The sequence below is a fragment of the Onychomys torridus genome, chromosome X (genome assembly GCF_903995425.1).
Source record: "Onychomys torridus chromosome X, mOncTor1.1, whole genome shotgun sequence".
NCBI classification, from domain to species: domain Eukaryota; kingdom Metazoa; phylum Chordata; class Mammalia; order Rodentia; family Cricetidae; genus Onychomys; species Onychomys torridus.
In genome coordinates, this window is record NC_050466.1 from 87355469 (window position 1) to 87369555 (window position 14087).

The following is a 14087-nucleotide window of genomic DNA, read 5'->3' on the forward strand; positions in this document are numbered from 1 at the left end:
CCACATTCAGAGGGCCTAGTCTAGTGCCCTGCATGTTCCCCAGCTGACAGGCCAGAGTCCATGAGCCCCCACCAGCTTGGGTCAGCTATCTCTGTGGTTTCCCCATCATGATCGTGACTTCACTTGCTCCTGTGATCCAGTGCTTGGCTGTGGAGGAGGAACTACCACAGGAGGCCTGTTGCTCTTAATCATAGAAATCCAGAGAAAAATGAGTACTGAAGCCAAAGGTTACGCTCTATGGCACGCACGCGCGCGCGCGCACGTGTGTGTGTGTGTGTGTGTGTGTGTGTGTGTGTGTGTGTGTGCGCGCGCGCTCGCTCGTGAACATTATTTACACTGCTTCTAGGGGTGGGAATGTAAATGCTAGAGTCTGACTGCAATATCCAGAAAATAAGTCAGGGAGTAATAGTCAGTGTAACAGAGTCTGCCTAGATCTCAGGCCTAGAAGTGGGAGGCTAATAGTAAGTGTAAGGAAGAGATGGCAGACAATCACGACTGAGGTCTCAGTATCTCACATCATGATGTGTCTGGGATTAACCGTAGGATGGCACTTTCCAGTACTTTGGGTAGTAGTAGTTGGGGAAGCAGTAACCAGAGGAATAAATGTAGGATTGACAACACTAGAGGAAAAGGCAGGCCTGGAGAAAGGTCACTGTATAGCTTCACTGTTAGAGTTACAAAACCTTCTTTTCCGCTTTACTTCCAGGTGGCATTTTGGTAGGGATTCTAAGGGCCCACATAGTCAGATTTTATACAGTCCTAAGAAATTAACAGAAATTGAGTGTACTCTCTTTGGATATGGAATGGCCTCCAAAGGTCCACATGTTAAAGGCTAGGTCTCCATTATGACACTATTGGGAAGTGATGGCTGCTTTATGAGTAGAGACTAGTAGGAAGTCACCACGTCATTGAGGGTGCACTATTGATGAATAAGAGTATGACTTGAGCCTCTTCCTACTCTGTCCTATTTTGCTGCATGACTATGAGTTTAGTGACTTGGCTCTGCCATGTGCTCCTCCCACCCCTATGTTGTTTCACCCAGAGCAATAGATCCAAATGACCATGGAATGAAGACCCTAAAACTGAGACAAAACAAAGTTGGTTATCTCTGGTGTTTGTTACAGTGACAGACTGCACACAGGAAGAGTCCTATATTTAATGGGAAGCCTTCAGGTAGAAACACTGCTCAAGAACACAGTCCTGGTGCTCCATTTTGACTTTATCCATCAGACTATCACCTCTGAGCCTTTGTAAAATGACTGCACCTTCATTCTGCTTTATAAAACCTATCAAGTCTCTAAATTTAACAGAAGTCTTCAAGAATCTCATATGTATTAGTTGTGTTATCAAAATATAAGGACACAGGGAACAAGCCTAGAGCAATCTTCAAATCAAACTTGCCTCTATCTCCTGCTATTGAAATTTTCTAGGTTGATAAATTTGAATTTTCTCAGCATATAGTAAAAAGAATGATCTGGATTAGAATCCTGAATTCACTGTATCCTGACTGTGGGAACTTGTTAAATGTTGTAACATTCTGTGCCTCAGTTTTCTCCCTTGCAAAATGGGCTAGTGCCAATGGGTACCTCATAAGAATGTTATTAAGGCAAATTCAAAGAATTTAAAAACAGATTTTCATTTAGTAGACAAGTATCTACTGTCACAGCCAATTGATATGTCAATGGAAAGTACAATTATCACATCAGATCTTTAGGAAAACTGAAAGGTGGGGATTATGCAGGTAGCTTTTTCATACTTTTTGCAAGCATTCATTATGTCCCCTAAGAAAATCCCATACCCCAAACTGTGATTCATTACAAAAAATATTAAGATATAATTAAGGCTGATGTGGATATCAAGATATGGAGAAAATTCTGATTTTAGTAGATTTAATCATTGTTATGGAATTAACCCTAAACAGAAGAGGCAAAAAAGGAAGCAAAAAAATGCAGAAGAAACAATTCAAGAAGGATTTGGGCAGTTGGCTTAAAAATGGAAAGAGTTTTTGTTCTGTTGTATTTTTGTCTTACTGGATTTTTTTGTTTTATGTTATTTTTTAGAGAAAGGGCATGAAATTAGGTGGGCAGGAAGATGGGGAGGATCTGGAAGACATTGGGGAAAGGGAAAGAATATAATCAAAACATATTGTATGTCAAAATTTTTTAAATAAATAACCAAAAAAATCGAAGACTTCAGTCTCTCAGAAGAAACTAAATTATGCTAATACCCTTGATTGAACTTAAAAGAGAGCTGTATATCTCAGATGATAACCACTCAGAAATTTGAACTATTGTATAGGAAAACTTCTGACCAACAGAAACAGTGAGATGACAATTAATGGATGATGATGTGCTAAATTTTTGATAATTAAAAACCTGGATGTATTTTTATGCATGTTTTATATGTATGTATGTATGTGTACCACATGCTTGCCTGGTACACTCAGAGGCTAGAAGAGGAAGTCAAATCCCCTGGAAGTGGAGTTGTAAACCACCATGTGTGTGCTGAGAATTGAATTCAGATTCCCTGGAAGAGCAAGTGCTCTAACCCTCTAAGCCATCTCTCCAGCCCTAAATTTGTAATAATTCGTTATAACAGCCATAAAGACTAATACTGTGCTGCTGTATTTCAAGTTGCCCAAATCTGTCAAATTGAGAAATACTACTTTGTCCCCTGAAGTGGCTGCTGTGAGGACAAAATGATGGAAAGAACCCAAGACTGTTCTGCAAAATTTCAAATTATGAAACTCTATGTACTCCAACAGGAAAAATAATCAATCTGGTTTGAAACAATGAAATTGAAGCAATTAAGAATTTAGAGCTCAGGCTGGAGAGATAGCTCAGCTGTTAAAGTCTAAGTTTACAACCCAAACTATAACAACTTAGAGCTCATGATATGCCCCAGGAAAAAAAACTAAGGGGTTGCAGGCCTGCCCCATCTCCCCCAGAGAAATAGCACAGCATGGGAGGATTTGAAAGACCAAAAGGCCATTCTGCTTCCTATGCTATGATACCCCTTGGAGTATCAAGAAAATGGGAAAAAAAATCACACCTGCTCTGATAAGGTGATAAGGGCTGTGTGTGACTCAAATGAAGAGCAGTACTTGTGGATGGATGACAGAAACATAACAAAACAAAACTTCCAGATGACAGGTATAGCAGTCTTCTTCGGTGTGGCTGTCCTGCTGTTGACTAGCTAGACTCTGGCAAACAGATTACCCAAGGAAAGTCCTGTATGCTGGTACTAAGAACACCTAGTTTCTACCCTTGGCTATGGCATGCCACCTTAGGTAAGTCCTTTTCCCTCTCTGAGTTTATCTGTAAGAAATTACCTTGTAGCTAGTGGCTCTCAAATAATGGGTGTTAGACTCACCTGGAGAGGAAAGAAGCAGATGATGGGAAGCAGGAAATTCCTCTTTGTTTGTGTTTCTCCCATCACCCAAAAGGCCTGAGGCAAGGAATGTTGTTTTTTATTAAATCATGCAAGAAAAGCCTTAGCCACAATATGAGTTGATTCATCGAGTATATGGCCTGCAGCAGCTGAATCTCAGAACTCTGCATTATTTGTTATACTGTAATTGGAAAATTAACTAATTTCCAGCTGGTTAACTAGCTATGTTCCTCCTGCTCCTTGCAATTTCTGTTAACACCACTTTGCTGTGATTAAAATGTCCTCCCAGTATTGCCTTTCTTATGTGAAATGAAGATGCTAAACTGGCCAAAGACCAGCAGAGTTGTCCACTTCCATTACACCATGGCCTGTGTATAAAAGTTGAAAAGATCCTTTGAGACGAAAGGTAGACAATGTGAATGACATGCTCAGCATCTCAGGGAGGAAGTAACCAAGCTGAGTCTTGACCACAGAGCTCCTGAAAAGTTCCTTCCAACTGTCACGTTGTCTTTCTACTGCTTCCGTTACACAGTCTGACAGCCAAGTAACGTTCAGTCTGCTTATTCCCTAGACTCGTCCTGCTATTCTTGGACATAGAGGAACTTCATTCACTTGTCAACACAATTACAGGCCACGTGCAAAACAATGCAAGAAGCAGGATGTTATGGACTCTCAACAGATTAGATCAGACTTAGCCAAGTGTTTCTTAAAATTTTAATGTGCACAGAATTCTCTTGTGGGGTCTTATTAAAATACAGATTCATATTCCAGATGTCTAGGGCAGATCCGAAGAATCTGCATTTCTAACAAGTCTCTAGGTAATGCTAATGCTGAAAATGATGTTTTCATTAATCCTATTTCTAAACATCTCCATTTACATTTGGGGTTCATTTTCTTTTGAAGGTTTATTTATTTATGAATTTCATGTATATGGGTATTTTGTCTGCATGTACTTCTGCACACCTGAAGGAGACATTGGATCCCATGGGACTACACTTATAGATGGTTATGAGCTGCCATGTGGGTGCTAGGAATTGAATTCAGAACCTCTGGAAGAGCAACCAATACTCTTAAATGCTGAGCCATCTCTCTGGCCTTGGGATTTGTGTTCACTACTATTTTGAGGCAGTGTGGTAAACAGAAAGCAATCTGTAGTTTCCAATCTTGGATTTTTATCAATTTCTAGTATTTTCTTATGGGCAAGTCATTTTCACCTCCCTGTGCCTCAAGTTTCCTTATTTATAAGACAATTGTCAGCTATCACTTATTGATGCTATGAATGGCAAAGCTATGTTGCAAAATGGAGAATAGATTAAGCGTCTTGGATTCAAAAGAATTTTCTGCCGAGTTCTCTTTAGATATTTTTATAAGACAGCACAAGTGGTAGATAGTGGGTGGACAGTGATTCTGATATTCTGAAAGATTATTTCCATGATGAGACAACAGATGGAGGACATTCCTACAAGAAAATCTGCACACTTCATTGAAAATCACGTGAATGGGCTCAGGGATCTCACTCTTTTCTCTGATTTCACACACATAGTTCATATAGGCAATTTCACTATGAAAATGAAGGCTTTTCTTCATTGACAATATCTTGTCAGGTTATCTTGCTTCACTCTGGATTTTCTGTTGCTGTTTCTAAAGCTTTTGTAGGCTTCTAATGCGTCAAGGTCAATTGTCTGCTGCTTCCTTATTAACAGCTTCACTGATCTATGTTCTCTTAAAAGCAATTATTTTATGAGTTGCTGAACTACTTCCTTTACTCTTTTGTAGTTCTTACAGAATAAAGGAACGTCTTGAAAAGGGAAAGGTGCTTCTCTATTGTAGCCATTACTTCCAAAGTACTCTTACATAACATTATTTTGCTACTTAGTTGAATGCTTAGTTTTGCCCTGCAGTGGCTGGATACTCCATAACACCTCTTTTTCAACTTGAAATATAAAAATCCAATGAAATTTCTTTTATGAAATGACCCCCTGACTTTTGCTTTCACCACAGAAAAAACTTTGTAGGGGTATGACCCCAGGGCATCGAAATCCACAAAGGCACAGAGAACTTGCCTGCTTCTTAAAACATGCATGGTTATCACCAGACTTCTCAATGAAACTGTTACGTAATGGCATAGTGATGTACTGGGAAAGCACAGCAACACCTAGAAGGACCCTTTCTCTTTGGAAAATGACCAAGGCAAATAATTCCTGGCTACCAATTGTAACGAATTCTTCATGTCACAAGGGGAGGTTAGATGATCTTCTAAAACATACTACCAATTGGATCAACTCAAAGTGAGAAGAAAAGCCACCACGGACTATCTTTCAGCCTGTGTTCTTACTCCCTTATGAAGTGGGCTTGCACTTGCTTCCTGTATTCTTTTCCATATTGGTTAGGCACACAGGAGTCAAGAGTCAACCCACCTCCAGTAATGTGCTCTCTGTCTAAATACCTAGCTCTGAATGAAAACTGCACAGGGTGCAAAGTCAGAGAGGTTTGGATAGAGATCACACTTCTAGTACTCACTATGTCTGTGTACTACTAGAGTCAGGAACAATGCAACCGGGTACCTTCTTAATCTGTACAAAAAGATGAGGACTTGCATGATTGTTATAAGGATGGAAGATATGGTATTTGAAGTACCTAGTACTCAGAGGGTGCTTACTAAATGTTAGCACTTTTGTTGTCACTATTGGTTCAAGACTTAACAGTTCTCTCACCTACTTGCTAGGGCTGCTGCTAATTTTCCAGTGTTACCACTCACATATTACCTCTTCTGATCGCCTCTTTTAGTGAGTGTCTATGCATCAAGCACACCCCAAGCCAATCTCATTTCATGACAGGATGCTTTACTCCAGCAATTTTGCTCTTTAAAGCAGATAGTAAAAGGAGATACTTTGTTTCCTTGTCTAGAGGGAGTTGATACCCAAGTAGAACTAACCCACCAATTGCTCCCTGGCCTCCAAAGTTGGTGGCCCCACTTTTCCTAGCTGAGTTTTCATCCATGTCCCACATAACATAGCAATCATGGTGCAAAGTTTCTAGATACTTCTTCCACTGGGAGTGCAATGTCTTTCTCTGCCTCTCAAGAATATTCCAATGTTTTTAGTGTTTACTTTGTCTCAGGAAAACCAGACTCAAACTGTCTTTATAATCTTGCACAGATATGAAGCCCTTCTGGCCCACTCCTGTGGCCAAGTTCTACACATATCCTTGTTTTTTCCTCATTAACAGAGAAGATCCAGCCCTAAGACCAGAACTCAATAAGAGCCCCACAAGCCTCAGAGGCTGTGGCCCAGGCATCTGCACAGAAACAGAAGCACCAACACCCTAAAAAACAGGGCTCAAAAAGGTTTAGTCCTCAGATTTCATACTTCCTGCATGGCTTTTACTTTAGTGCACTTTCAATGACTCCAGCAGTAATGAAAGGACCAGCGGCTTATATCTTGAAATTTTCTACTTGCTGGCAAATATGAGAGGCTCAAAAAAGAGGATAAAAGCCAATACATCCCAAAAGAGCCATTAAAGCCACCACCTACAAGGCCCCTTCCTAGATAAATGTGCTGTACTAAAAAGAACCTTATGTAGGCGCTCAGACACCTGGGATCTTGTCCTCTTGTGGTCACTAACTTGCTCTTCATGTAAACTAAGCTGTTGTTAGTATAAATGCGTTTGAAAGTTCCTTCTAATCCAACCCTTTATGGGCTGTAAAGAGTCTTTTATCTCAAGGGCTGTGGTTCTTAACCTTTATTGGGTTGCAGAACCATCTGAAACCCAGTAGAATGTTATGAACCATCTGCTCAGAAAAGGCATTACCGTCATGGAATTGTATATGTCATCTTGGGGGCATCATAGAGTTCCAGAATCCACAAGCACCTTGGCTAAGATCTGGTTTTGTTTGTTTGTAGCTTTGTTTGTTTGTTTGCTTGCTTGCTTTTCAGGAAATAGAAAAGCATGTAAGCTAGAAGCAAATAAGAAATAACAGCAATTCTTTGGACCCAGTCAATCTTAACAATTTTTCCTAACATTTGACCCTTTTTTACAGAAACATCTTCTGTTTTATTTGTTGATTGCTGAAAAGGAAGCTATTGGGTGAAGGTAGGAAAAAGGGAAATCCAGACAGGCCTAGGCTTTGACATGCAAAACATGCTTAGCAGATTTGTTCTCAGAAGCTGGAGGCAAAAGCAGAAAGGCTATCTTCCTAAGGCTGTCCTGAGGAAGGCCACTGTGTGGGAATCATTCATGCAGTCTGGCCCCACTGGATTGCATTAACATGTCATGGTACCAGGGTGCCAATCTGGTACTAGTCAGTGTCCATATCTTCAGAAAGAGACATGACACAATTTCCAATATTCAGCTAACATCCCTACTCCCTTCCAAATAAGGTAAACAATGGCCCCAACTCAAGTGGCCTTTAGATCAGGGTGAGACCCCCTAACATCAGGCTTTACCCCTGCATCATTCAGAGTCCAATGACCTTTGAGGAAACAGTAAGTTCAGAGAAGAGTGGAAAACTAGGTTTCCCTCTTCAATTCAGGTCAGTGGGTATATTCACTTCAGTAGAGTTTGGAGCTTGAGAGAATCCAGCCATCCAGCATCCTAGGAGCTATTCACAACAGACATTCTGGGGAGATGAAGACAGAATACAAAGGAGAAACAAACACGTGTCTAAGACATGTGCTCCTTATTTTATAGCTTCCCAGACACTGAAGGCACAAGGGCCAGAAACTGCTCTTCAGCACCAAATATCTCACAAGGGTTTGAAGTGGACCCTTTCACAACCTGGAAAAGGTCCCTCAAGGCCAAGTCCTTTCAAACCTGAAATGGAAAGAAAAAGGTATGAAATTAGGTGGGCCTGGGTGAATATTTAACAGGTATTGAGCAGTTGGTTACTTACCTTATAACTGGTACCTGATCTGGAAAAGGGACTTTGTACTTCAGACCCCAAGCAACAAGCTCAAGGCTGCTATAATTAGGACTAGAGACTGTGCCTTTGACCCCACCTCCAATTCCCTAAAAAAAAAAACCAAAAACCAAAACAAAACAAAACAAAAACCCTATCTACACGGCAAGCACGATCCTGATACTAGAACTTCTGAGAGTGCCGCATCTTAGCCACTGCCTTTATGGTCCTTTCAGTATCTCCAAACTTTCTTTGAACAGGCCTTCATTTCTAAGGCTGATAAAGAGTGGCTTATCTATCTCTAGGCCATGCAGGACTGGCAGTGACAGGAAAAAATAGAAGGCTAAGGAGCACATGGTAAGCCAAACTCCAGATACTTGGACCTCATTAATGTGCATATTGGTTCATGTCATGCCAGAGATCTGATAACCAAGCAATCAAAAGTCCTACGCAGAGAAAGACATTTCCCTGACCCCCAAGTCTCCTGTGACCTTAGTGAGTCACTTATCCCCTCTGAACTTAAGTTCCTTTGTTTGTTGAGTTAGAACACATAGTATCCTCCTTATTTCTGGCATGTGATGTGGATCAAATGAGATCATGGATATGAAAGTTCCATGCACTAAATAAACATAAAGGACTAAAGATGATGATTCAGGTGGGAAGAACTGAAATGATGACTTGGTATGATGCTTGGTATGACTATAGACACTTTAGTATTTGTTATAATATCAAAAGGGAGGTCTCTGGTTTCTTTCTAGACTCAAAGGATGGCAGAGTCAGAAAGTTCCATCATCTCATTTTACAAACAGAAATTAAGACTTGGAAAAGGAAATGTGCTTGGGCAAAATATCTAGCCTGGGATTTCTACTGAATTCATTTGCAAAGCAATCTTAAAATAATGTAGCAGACAGGGAACAAAGGAGAAAGAGAATGTCAAATCATACAAAACCTCACAAATGAAGTAAGATTCAGGGATATGTAATTTTAGGGTAGTGAACTGAGGCCTGGAGTAAATTCCCACCCTCTGGACTTGTAGCATTCTAGTCTTCAAAATTCTAGATGTCATGAAAAGGGCTTATTTGAACAATGTTTTGTAATGAAGGGAAGAAACAACATACCTGTGGCCTCAGCTCTCATCTCCAGGAAGTTTTCCTTGAGAACTGAGGACAAAAGAAAGATGTCAATGAAGCCCTTGAAATTAAGACTAAAATGGCTAATGCCAAAAAGGTCATTTGATTATCAGTGGGAAATTGTTCTGCTCAGATGTTTTACTGCATTTAGTTCCATTCTCCTAGGTTGGGAAGGTTTAGTGAACCCAGTATTCTAGCTACAAAGCCACCTTTCAGGTGCTAAAACATCTTTTGAGTACTAGACATAATAGAGAAATTGGCCGACAGGGGAAGTACCATGAGAGAGATAAATCCTCCTTTGTCTAAAGACCAAACCATCTCTGCTCAGCCTGTTGATCAGCCCTAAATTAGCCTTACTTACTCAGCTGAGAACTGGGGGAAGAGAAACAATCATAGAAAATAAGTCCCTCAACAATATGGCCAGCTGGTTCCCACAGCTATATCCATAGCCTTCTATTTTACCTCATTTCTTGAAACTACTTATAACAAGTTGCCTAAATTATTTTATTCCTATTCATGGTTTCAATTACCACCAAATATTGGGAATCTTCTTCCAAAGTGTCACTATTCATATTATAGTATATATGTGATGCCCCAAACTAGAGTTCTATAACACAGTGGTTGTACCTAACAGTTCTATTACTAAATCTGCACAGGCCTCACCCTGACAATTAGTTTAATTTCCAGTTACTCACTGGGCATCTCTATCTGGATGTTTCATAGTACCTTCACAATGACTGTTTGAAACTGAGCACAGCAAATGTCTCACAAAACCTGTTTCTTTATGATTAATTGTTGTACCATCTACCAAACTGCCTAAGCTATACTTATCTCTCTCAGCACTTCCACAATGCCTCATATCGGAAAAGTCAGCAGGGTCTGAATGAACTGATCTCAGACCTGTCCTTGTATTCCATTCCCACAGCAACACCTTAGATCAGGACTTTCATCAACTCTTGCCAGCAAGATTTGTTTCCTAATTGGTCTCCTTGCTTCCAATCTTTACCACCAAAGTGATCTTTTTACAACTCAGCCAGCTCAGAATGTGCACCACCACTTGAACATCTTCCATGACCTGCCCCCAGTAGACTACAATACAAAGAGCAAACACCTTAATATGTCATTCAAGACCTTTGCAGTCTGGCTCTAATCCATTTTCCTGGTGTTATGTTCAGCTGAGCTTTCTTCTTTTCACCCCCACATTATAAACAAAGTTGGACACTAATCACTTCTGAAGTTTTATTATCTTATGAAATATTCTCTCCTCTCTTCTCTTCCTGACAAATTTCTAACAATGTTTCTTTAAATGCTGAAGAGGGCAAGGAAATGAGGAACAGATGCTATCAAAATGGCAGGCTACAGTCAAGTATGCAAATGGAAAACTAAAAGAGGCAAGAAAATGGTTAAACAGCTCAGCATTATTTTTATTTGAGATGATAGAAGAGGTTGGCAACCATGACCATATTAAGGTCATATAAGCCACATGACTAGTAACATCTTGCTAAGTGGCCAGCATGTAAATACACTAGTAGTAGTGGTGGATTCAAGGTGGAGGAGTATTATTTCTATGCAGCTTCTGAATAAGAAGAATCTACCGGTAGCCAAGATGGCATATTGAAGGCAGGTGTACTTCAGTCTTACCTACATTCCTTCCAAGGTGATTCTTAGGACACAGAACAGGATTAAGTCTAAGTTCTAGAAGCCTAGATAAAGAGTGAATAGAATAGCATAGGCTGAAAGCCTTCTGGCGTTGTGGTTGGTCTAAGTCTTCCCTGACCACTGGCTGACAAATCCCAGCCCACTGGCAATACTACCAATCTTTCGATACCCTCAACCTCATTTTAGCAAGTTTTCCTACTGAAAGTTAGCTTGCACTAACAATTCTACTAGACTTTGTTCATGCCTCTTCAATATTCCCCTCTTGATGCCTTGACAGCCTATGCTAAGAAACAGATCAACCCCCAAAATGTTCCTAAGTATTTCTATTTTATCAAGCCCCAGCTCACATATTAACTCTTCCCAAAAGCTTTCTTTTCAACACGCCTGCATCTTTATTTATTTCCTTCATTTTCTCTGGTGTTTATTTCTCAAATGATTTATTTATCCTAGGTATGTATAAAGGATGCCAGGAAGTAGTGCTACTCATAGGAGGTACCTTATTAAGAACCTCTCTCTCTCCCCCTCACCATGCCCCAATCCATGGAACCCAAGGCTTCAAGCATGATGTACAAATACCTTAGCACCCAGATCCAAATCCAAAACCTTTTCATTTTCTTGTCTCTGGTAAAAGGGATCAGGGACTTGACCTCACTTTCATCTGTTATAGTAAACTAAATGAGAAGTTATTGTCTAAACAGAATTTGGCTGGTCCCAGAGCTATCTGTGGCTGCCAAGCTAACTATGGTAACTTGTATGTGAAATCACATCCTGGTGAATTAGATTCATGGTATTGGTAAGAGGATGCCAAACCTACCCTGGCCCCATTGATGGTAAAGGTGCATTGTTCTGCTTTTAACTGAACACCTAGAAGAGTTAACTCTTGTTCTTGGCTAGGAAGCACAATTTGAAAATCTCAAATTAGCCACATGGTACAAACTCACAGCAAACACCTTGAAGACTAAGCAACCATTCCTTCAAATGTTCCCAAATTCCCAGGGTTTGAACAGTTTGTAGCAGTATTTGAAAAAATTAAAAACAAATGGAAGGAAGGATGAACAGAAGGAAAAAAAGGAGAGAGGAAATATGAGAGGGGGGGCAACAAAAGGAAGGAATAATGGATTCTCAGGCCCTACTCAAAAGATCAATTTTAGTGAGTGTAGAATAGAAGCCAAGAATCTGGGATTTTTTTTTTTTACAGTTTTTCAAGAGATTTATGTGGATGGTCAGTTTGATAATCATTGAGTCAACTATTTATCTTTGAAATGGGAGCCACACTTACTCTGAATCCATAGACAATAGAATGCTATATTCTACATACATTTGTCAGCTGACCTTATATCCTATGAAGTCTAAATAAGCAAAATAAGAGCAACATTGGGTGTAAGGTTTCTTTTTTTTTTTTCAATATAGCTTTGGATGTGTGCTGACTAGTTTTATATCAATTTGACACAAGCTATAGTCATCTGAGAGGAGGGATCCACAACTGAGAAGATGCCTCCATAAGGTCAGGCTATAGGCAAGTCTGTAGAACCTTTTCTTAATTAGTGATTGATGGAAAGGGCCCAGCATATTGTGGGTGGTGCCATCCCTGGGCTGGTGGCACTGGGTTCCATAAGAAAGCAGGATGAACAATCCATGAGGAACATGCCAGTAAGCAGTACTTCTCCATGGCCTCTGCATCAGCTCCTGCTTCCAGCTTCCTGCCCTGTTTGAGTTCCTGTCCTGACTTCCTTCAGTTATAGACTATGGAAGTATAAACCAAATAAACCCTTCCTTCTCAAGGTGCTTTAGTCATGGTGTTTCATCACAGCAATAGTAACCCTAACTAAGACAAGATGTGGTGTACATACAATAGTGTACATGCATATATATGTCTGTGAGGGAGAAAGAGAAAGAGAAGAAAGAAATGGAAAAAATGAATAATAAAGAGACAACAGAGACACAAGTTAAGAAAAACAATAAGGACAATGGCATAAAGAGAACACAGACAGAGAAACACAAAAAGGGACAGAAAGAAGCTGAGAACGGCAGAGACACACGTAAGACCAAGTAAGAGAAAAAGACAGGACACAGATGAGAAATAGAAGCCATTCTACAATAACTGCAGGAGAAAGAAGTGGGAGAGGACAAGAGTGAGAAGGGAGAGAGGTGGAGAGAGAACAAACACTACAGAGAAACGGAAAAGGAGATGAGAAGAGCAGAAACTACTGAGACACACTTGATGCATTTATTCAAAACTGCCTTTTGCCTCCTCTTCCATCTCCTGCGTCTCTTACCTTCCAGTTTTCCGGGATGCTGTTTCAAAGAATCTGGTCCTGGATGCCACCCTGCAAATAGAAGCCAGAGCTACAGTAAAATAAATGTGAAAACCAAGGACCAATGGAAAGGACATGACTCTCTATGCCATACAGGTAACTAATACCAAGGATCTGGGCAAAACTCAGAATGAGAAATGGTTCTGAAGCTATACGCACCCCAAGGCAACAAATAAGACCCTTCACTACTTTGCTGATCCAGAATGATCAAAGTCCACTCAGACCTGTCTTTTGAAAACTAAGTGAAAACAATCTTTGGTTTCAAAGTGTGGTTTAGGGCACTTTGTAAATCTGCTTTGCTAATCAGCTGAAGTTGTGGCAGCTTTGTTCTTTCCCGAATTTTACAATTACGGGGAGTAAAAGACACAAGAAAAAGGAGGATCCAGGGGCAATATGCTAAGAAAGGTCCAGGAAGCGAGTCTGAGGAGAGTCAAGCAAAGCTGGTTCCTTAGCTCTGCTTTTCCCCTGGCTCCCCAGCTTACTGCCAGAGGGCCTACTTACTGGATGTCAGCTCAGCTCCTGTACTGGGAGAAGATCTTTAGGGGACCTGAGTCATTTTGGAAGATTTTTTTAAAAGTACACTTTTCTTGCAGAAAGAAAGCAAGGAAGGGAGGGAGAGAGGGAGGGAGGGAGAGAGGGAGGGAGGGAGGGAGGGAGGAAGGAAGGAAAGAAGGAAAGAAGGAAAGAAGGAAAGAA

The 14087-nt window shown here is 40.5% G+C and overlaps 1 protein-coding gene across 1 annotated transcript in view; it reads right to left on the bottom strand.

The window, feature by feature from the left end:
- Positions 1 to 8051: 8051 nt before the first annotated feature.
- Positions 8052 to 14087, bottom strand: part of Ophn1 (oligophrenin 1) — a 317225-nt gene continuing 311189 nt past the window's right edge. Inside the window, exons 23-25 of the mRNA XM_036174204.1 lie at positions 13353 to 13403; positions 9406 to 9447; positions 8052 to 8202 (exon numbers count right to left, since the gene is read on the bottom strand). Coding sequence (XP_036030097.1) covers positions 9414 to 9447; positions 13353 to 13403 — 85 coding nt within the window. The 3' untranslated portion in view covers positions 8052 to 8202; positions 9406 to 9413. The remainder of the gene's footprint in view (positions 8203 to 9405; positions 9448 to 13352; positions 13404 to 14087) is intronic.